The 7628-nt window shown below is 47.8% G+C and overlaps 1 protein-coding gene across 2 annotated transcripts in view; it reads left to right on the top strand.

Annotated features, from left to right (window-relative positions):
* ABL1 (ABL proto-oncogene 1, non-receptor tyrosine kinase) overlaps nucleotides 1-2990 on the top strand; it is a 30635-nt gene extending 27645 nt beyond the window's left edge. For both annotated transcript variants that reach the window (XM_010174191.1, XM_010174193.1), the window contains exon 11: nucleotides 1291-2990. In XM_010174191.1, the coding sequence (XP_010172493.1) occupies nucleotides 1291-2990 (1700 nt within the window). The remainder of the gene's footprint in view (nucleotides 1-1290) is intronic.
* Nucleotides 2991-7628: the final 4638 nt, after the last annotated feature.

Here is a 7628-nt window from a genome sequence, read left to right as displayed (position 1 = left end):
AACATTATGCTGGGAATAATTTCATTCTTTATTGTGAAAAAAAAAAAAAAATCACATTAAAGTTTTTATTGAAGTTTCCACTTCAATTTTCACTGTTTCCATAGCAAGTCCAGCAGCTGGAAGCCAATCCTCAGTGCAAGCTGCTGGTTTCTCTGGATCTCCACAGCTCTATTGTGCTTCCACACAGTAAGGCAGTGGCCTCCCAAAGTGCTGTGAGAGCTCTTCTGGTTGTCCAGGTCCCCTTAAGTTGTTGTGTGGGAATGGTTTAACTGCACATGGTCTGTAGAAGTGTGCTGGCTTCCTAAAGTACACAACTATTTTTCTTCAAATTCTCCCTCCTGAACTAAAATCCTTCTTCAACCAAAATCCTGCCCATAGCTTGATGATCACCAATACGTGACTAAGAAGAATCCTCCTTTTCCTCTATGACTCTGCTTCATCTGCCTTCTTACTGCCTAGTCGAGCTATAAATGTGTATGCTGCCCTGGAGGCATTCCTCCTTCGAATGAGAGTGCCCTTTGAGTGCCTGGCCTGGCAATGAGACCCCCCTATCAGTCAAATCCAGAGACCTTCAGAACTCTGTATAAATTTATTATAAACCACTATTCATTTTTTAAATAGCTCTTATAAGTGGAGAAAGGGTCTACCCCATCATTTCCTCCTGGAGCAATGCTGCTGGAGGAGACTGTTACTACCACTTCTGTCCATTATTGTACGAAGCTGTCGGTCCTCACGATGGTACAACCTGAAGCACTCAGCTCTTGAAGGGCATCTTGATTTCTGCTTGTGAAAAAGATATTCCCCACAAAGAATGACATCAGGAAGGAGGTTTGGAGTATCAGAATCTAAATGACCGAGGAGGCTGGGGATGGAGGTGGTTTACAGAGATGTCTTATTAATTGGCTATTCAAAAGACAGCACAGGGACTAAAGCAAAGGCCTCTTAATATTTATCTTCTTCATAGTGTGAAGTTTAGACAAGTCTCCGGATGTGAGTGAAGGAATCTAACCATAAATATTTTGGTTTTGTGTGTCACTGTTTAAATTAGAAGCCTACAGGGAAAGTAGTTTGGACCTGTAGAGGCCACGTCAGAAATGAATTTATGCAGGATTAGGGACCACATTCAGTCCAGGCTTGAGTGTGGCTGCACTTGCTTTACTTCTGGTCTGGAGTTTCTCTTGACAGAACCTGCACCTTTTGGAGGTGCTGCAGTGGTTTGATCCTGGAAGAAAACCGATTATTCTGTCTGTTGAAGCAACACTTAGTAGACTCTTTTTCTTTCCCTTGCAGACCCTCTGGATCATGAACCTGCTATTTCTCCCTTGCTCCCACGGAAGGAGAGGGTGGCCCTGGAGAGCAGTTTGAATGAAGATGAGAGACTGCTTCCCAAAGACAAAAAGCACAACCTCTTCAGTGCCCTTATCAAGAAGAAGAAGAAGACTGCCCCTACCCCTCCGAAACGGAGCAGTTCCTTCAGAGAGATGGACAGCCACTCGGACCGCAGGGCAGGTGGGGAGGAGGAGTGCAGGGATGCTGGCAATGGAGCTTTCATTGCACCCCCTGCAGACGCAGCTGACCCCTCCAAGTTTCAGAACCCGAGCAACGGGGCTGGTGTCACCAACGGGGTTGTCGCTGGGAACTCTGGATTCTTATCTCCTCATTTACGGAAGAAGTCCAGCACGATGAGCAGCAGTCGAGGGGTGGCTGGTGAAGAGGAGAGTAGTTCCAACTCCAGCAAGCGTTTCTTAAGGTCATGCTCAGCCTCCTGTGTGCCCCACGGAGCAAAGGACTCAGAGTGGAAATCTGTGACTCTGCCTCGGGATTTGCAGTCCACGGGGCGCCAGTTTGATTCCTCCACTTTTGGGGGACACAAAAGTGAAAAGCCAGCACTGCCTCGAAAGCGGGCAAACGAGGCCAAGACTGACATTGCTGTCAGGGGAACAGTGACCCCTCCTCCACGGCTGCTTAAGAAAAATGAAGAGACCACTGATGATGTGTTCAAAGATGCAGAGTCAAGCCCTGGCTCCAGCCCTCCGACTCTGACTCCAAAACTTGGCCGTAGGCAACCTGCTGCCTCTCCTTCCTCCAGCGTGCTCCACAAGGACGATGGAGTCAAATCCAGTGCCTTAGGTACCACTGTGACGATGGACCAAGGTTCTGCTGCCAAACCCAACCCTGCTGGGTTCGTGGGTGCCAGCAAGGCTTCCTCTGAGGAGCCACGATTGAGGAGGCTCAAGCAAACCTCAGAGTCTGCAGGAAAGGACAAAGGGAAGTTATCGAAGCTGAAACCGGCCCCTCCACTTCCGCTGTCTTCATCCTCTGTTGGCAAGCCTGGGAAATTGTCTCACTGTGCCAGCCACGAAGCAGCAGCAGATGTGGTGTCTGGGCCAAAATCCAAACAGTTGACTCAGGTTGGAGATGCTGCGAGCAGTGATGCTGTCAAGCCAAACCAGTCAGGGGAAGGTGTGAAAAAGCTGGGGATCCCCTCTGTACCAAAGCCACAGTCCTCTACAAAGCTGCTGATGAGCGCAGCAACCCCAGCTGCCTCTTCCTCATCGGTACCCTCTGCCCCAGGCGGGGACCAGCCATCATCTACAGCCTTCATCCCTCTCATTTCCACCAGGGTCTCGCTGCGGAAGACCAGGCAGCCCCCGGAGAGGATTGCCAGTGGCACCATCACTAAAGGGGTGGTGTTGGAGAGCACTGAGGCTCTACGGATCGCCATCAGCAAGAACTCTGAACAAATGGCAAGCCACAGTGCTGTCTTGGAGGCTGGCAAGAACCTCTACACCTTCTGCGTGAGCTATGTGGACTCCATTCAGCAGATGAGGAACAAATTTGCCTTTCGGGAGGCCATCAATAAGCTGGAGAATAACCTTCGAGAGCTTCAGATCTGCCCAGCAACAGCTGGCAGTGGTCCTGCAGCCACCCAGGACTTTAGCAAACTTCTCAGTTCAGTGAAAGAAATCAGCGACATTGTTCAGAGGTAGCAGAAGCCAGGTTAAAAAAAAAATAAAAATTTAAAAAATAAAAATCACAATGGGCCAAAGCCAACTGTGGAGAGAGTAACGTGTGGACTGACAAAGGACCGAGGTGTTCAGGGTAGGGCTGTGCAGAAGACACAGACTGTGCGTGGATGCCCCGGCTCCAGCGGGCAGGGCTGTGTTCAAGAGGCACTGTCCACCCTCTGAACTCACATTTCCTGTGTTTTGAATACTCACAATCGTCCTTATCTGTGGAGTTCTTGCCTTGTGGACTACGAGTCTAAATGCTGATGTCACACCATGCCTTTTTATTAATATTTTATTGTTCTGGACAGACCATTAAGACTGAAGCCAGACTGATGGACACTGAGATGCCGTCCTCCTCAGGAGGACTTTCTACTGCATTTTCACCCCCTCCCTCTGCCCCACTCTACACAAGGATAAATGTTCAAATAGCAATATTCCCACTGTGTTTCTAGGGAGAGTTGCAGCATGCAGCCCTGGCCTGAGTCTGGCATTTACCTGACATTAATGCAACAGATTTGACACTTGGGAGGGAAGGGGGGAAAATTGTTAATGTAAGGGGTTTTTTAAGGACAGAATGCTACACGTGATGTTTACCCAAATTCTTCCTGTGATTCCACCTGCTGCCCTTAATTTCTATGTTTTCAGCAATTTCTTAGCATTGTTGAGCTCAAATGAATTGCTTGGGTTCAAAATGTTGCAGACAGCACCCACTAAGGTAGTGGCACAGGAGCCACTTGGTAGTGAAAAGGACTGGAGAAGGTCTGAAGGAGGACGATGCTGTCCCACTCGTGATATCTAACGTTCATTGGGCTGGCGTTTGGGGTGGAGGGTTGCAGAGCAGGTCAGGGAGCAGTAGGCTGGTGCTGAGCAAGGCATCGCTGCCTGAAAGACAGGAAGGTTGCAGCCAGGGGAGATGCAGGTTAGGATGAGTTTGGAGATACCACTGTGCCCCCAGCAGTTGTTTCAGCTGAGCTGGCACATCGCAGATGGACGAGAACTGCTGTTCTGTAGTTGAGTTTTCAGCCTTTGTTCTGTGAGTGGAGATGGGACCTGGCTCCTGTGCTCCCCTAGAGACCTGTGCTTTGAGGGGCTGTGGTACCTCCCTATCTGTGCCAGTGCTAACTCCCCGTGAAAAGCTCAAATGCCAGTACTTTGGGGTTAAAATGGGGTTAAAACCATCGCTACCTTAACGCCGACGTGGTTCCATGCAGCATCAAACAAGGATCTGTGAAGACTGCAGACCCTTCTCTTGGGTGCATCTCCCGAGGAGACTGCCACAGAATGCTGACAGCAGGACTCCTGAGCTTCCTTTTCAAGGTCCTGTGACCTTCCCAACTAATGCAACACGACTGGGAACTAACTGTGACTTGTGACAATAGTGAAAGAACAAGGTTTAGGGCTATTAACAGTGCAATTTAACTCCTCTTAACAGTTCCAAACAAGAGGAAAATTTTTTTAAAAAAAGCATTTTCCACATCCTGTTCCCCTGTAACTTGTGACCCCTCTTGTGTATCTGAAACACTAATTGCCTTCAATCGTATTTTATTCTGTTCTCTTTGGAACTGTTAGTTTTGTATATGATTTCTAGTAGTTCACTCGTGTGTGTTCACGCCACTTCTCGCCCTCACAAACAGCCATGACGTAACACATGGCAAAAGTTCAAAAGGAAATAGACACTTCTGCCACAGGCTGCCTTTAAAAATGTAAGGAAAAAGAAACAAAAAAAACCCACCCTTGGACTGTCTCTTTCCTGGAGGTACTGTTTTTACTTTGATAACATATTGTGCCACTATATTATACATTTGTATCTCGTTATTACACACTTTTGTAGACTTGTCTTTTTTACAGTGTGTAAATAGCTCTGTCCTTCATCTCTGTGATACTTAAAGGGGTTGTTTCCCCTTTAATTTGGTCCTGTACAGATTGTTTCTGTACCTGACTTGCAATTCTTCCTCCTCTCTTTCTCTGTTTTCCTTTTTTTTTTTTTTTTGATTTATTTTTTATTCCAGTCTCTCTTGTGTAGTATATTTAAAAATAAATCAATGTTGAGGAAAACTCATGTGTGTTTGTTAGTAAGGCTTTTCCAGTTACCTCCCCTTAGATGTGGCATCTGAAAGGAAGGGGGTTCCCTGTTTGGGGGGTTCACCGGGACCCTTTGGCACAGCGGGCTGGTCAGAGCCACGCAGCAGCACCTGTCCACATCCTTTTGATTTGGTTCTGAAAAGTCAGGAGAGAAAAAAAGATGCACAGAATAAAGACTGTCATCCCCTCTTTTTAAGCAAAAACTTCACTCTTGCCTTCAATGAGATTTAAATCTGAGATATGGCTTTAAACTTTTCTCCCTGTTAATTGTTTGTTGGTTTTTTTCTCCTTCTCTGCTATGAAATGACCCGTGAGTTTCTCTCCTCAGATGGCCCTGGCTGCTCCCTCCCTCGTTTCTGGTTGTGCATTGGCTGGTGCTCTGAGGACAGACCCAAAGTGAAGAGCTTCCCACTCATCTCCCTCCAGATAGTTCTATCTAAAAGTGGGGAATAATGTTGTTTCCAAAAGCTTATCTTTATTTTCTGATTTTGGACTACCTTCAGCCTTTCCAGCGAATCTTGAGGGAGGAGTGTACTCAGGTACTGAGCAGTCTCTAGAATGAGCCACTGCCTTGATCAATGAAGATGCTAAAGAGCAAAAAAGGATGAGAAGGAAACAAGGACAGATGACAGTGAGTGGTGTGCCCGAGGGCCCGCAGTTGTTCACTGATGTTTTAGGGTTATTACCCAGCTTACCCAATTTCTAATCACCTTGACAAGTCAGTGGTGAATTCTGTCAGTCCTGGCTCGGGGAACCACTCGCTCGTGGGCTATGGGAACAAGGCTGAGCAGAAACCTTGTCGTGCTGTGACAGCGATTGCGTCAGGCTGCTTCTAAAGGAGCGTGAAGAAGATGAAAAGAGGAGAGGGGAGGATGCTGTCAGCAAGTATAAATGTCATGAATGGCCTGCACTTGGCAAGGCTCAGGCTGCTTTTCAGCACAGTGGTGGTGTCTGGTGAATGTACATGCAAAGCTACAAGAGGTTCCTGGTGGTTTTGTGATGATGACCTGGCAAAGGTCAGTGTCCAGGCTGCTCTTGTGCGTATCTCTGGCATAAAGACTTGCATACGGTGAATAACTGTGGGCTGGGAGAAGATGGAGAAGCTGAATCTGTCCCTAAATACAGTCACTCCTGGTGATCTCCATCTCTGCTTGCTTAGGGACCAGTCCATGGTGGTGTGGGAAGGCAGAGGCCAGTTGATGTGGTTGGGGAAAGCCCAGGATCTGCAGTGTAGGGGGTGAAAGAGAGGGGACTAAAGCCCAAATTGAGCTGAGTACAGTAGGAGTTGATTTAACAGATCAATGCATTTAACAGTTTGATTGCTCCAATTTTCAAGGCTATTGAGCTTGAAAGTGAGAGTGCTCTGGAGGGAAAAATAGCTGTGTTTGTGCTTTTGTTTTGGTTTTTGTGTCTTTGAAATTACAATGTTCACTCTTTTTAAGTTTTCCTTTAATGTCATCCTGCCTTTTATTGAGATGTTACTTGTCACAAGATTTAAAATGTGGTCAGTGTTTTATGCTCGCTCTTTTTATTTAAAAAGAAAAAAAAAGTTATTAAAGGTAGGCTGGTGTGGCAGCCTGACTTGTAGAGACGCTGCTGGACCAGCGGCACTCTCGGGTGGCCCCAGGATGATCAGGAGCCAACTGACAGCCTCTTCCTTGTTTGACGTTAATCCTTTCACGATTGAAAAGAGAGGAACAGGTACCAAAGCTGTGTGTCACCTTTGAAGGGAGGGTTTGTGGCGTCATGCCTGCATCTAAAAGTGAGCTGGCAGCAGAGCAGGTCAGGCTTCTGGTCTGAGGATGAGCTGGGCAGGGTGCTGGGAATGGTGCTCCCAGATCAACCTGCTTCTCTGGTCATTCTCAATGCCTTGGTAGTGGTGTTGGTGCTCCTGAAGCTGTGGGGTTAGGAACAGCCCTGCAAGTCATTTGACTGTTTAGGCTGGGCTCAAAAACTGTCCTCCCAGGAGCAGAGTGCTGCTCAGTGTTTTTTCAATGGTAGATCCAGCTCAGAAGGAAGTTTACCTGCAAACCAGGTCACGCTGAGCTGTTTTCCCAGCAATTGCCCCCCTGTTGAAGGTTGTGTGTTCATCCTGACATCCAGTCTGCTGATACAGGTCCTACCTGTGCTCCCAAAGCCGCAGGGCTGGATGACCCAGTTATGATGCATGAGCCCCTTCATGAGTCCCTTGGACACGATTAAATCGGGCTCTTTATCTACAGAGGATCCACTTGGGTTTCTGAGATTTGCTGTCGTTTGTTTGTAAAGATGCAGGTCTGCTCAGGAGGGAGGAGAGATGAGGAGCAGCCTACGGGAATGGAGCAGATACGTGGAGATGGGGCCGGGGCAAGGACGAGGGTTGTACCCTGCTCCAGGAAGGATAGTGGGATGTTTTATAGAGGGTCCCAGCAGTGGTAATGTTGGCAGCATTGATCTTGCTGGCTGAGTCCACCGGCTGCATGGAGAAGAATCCAACGTGTGTGTGATGCTGGCTCACCCACCGGGCCGCGGTGCTGGTGCTCCAGGGAGGTTGTC

This window comes from Antrostomus carolinensis, unplaced genomic scaffold, assembly GCF_000700745.2.
Source record: "Antrostomus carolinensis isolate BGI_N321 unplaced genomic scaffold, ASM70074v2 scaffold38508, whole genome shotgun sequence".
Taxonomy (NCBI): Eukaryota; Metazoa; Chordata; class Aves; order Caprimulgiformes; family Caprimulgidae; genus Antrostomus; species Antrostomus carolinensis.
The sequence above is the reverse complement of the archived record's forward strand: the minus strand, read 5'-3'. Positions and strand labels throughout refer to the sequence as shown.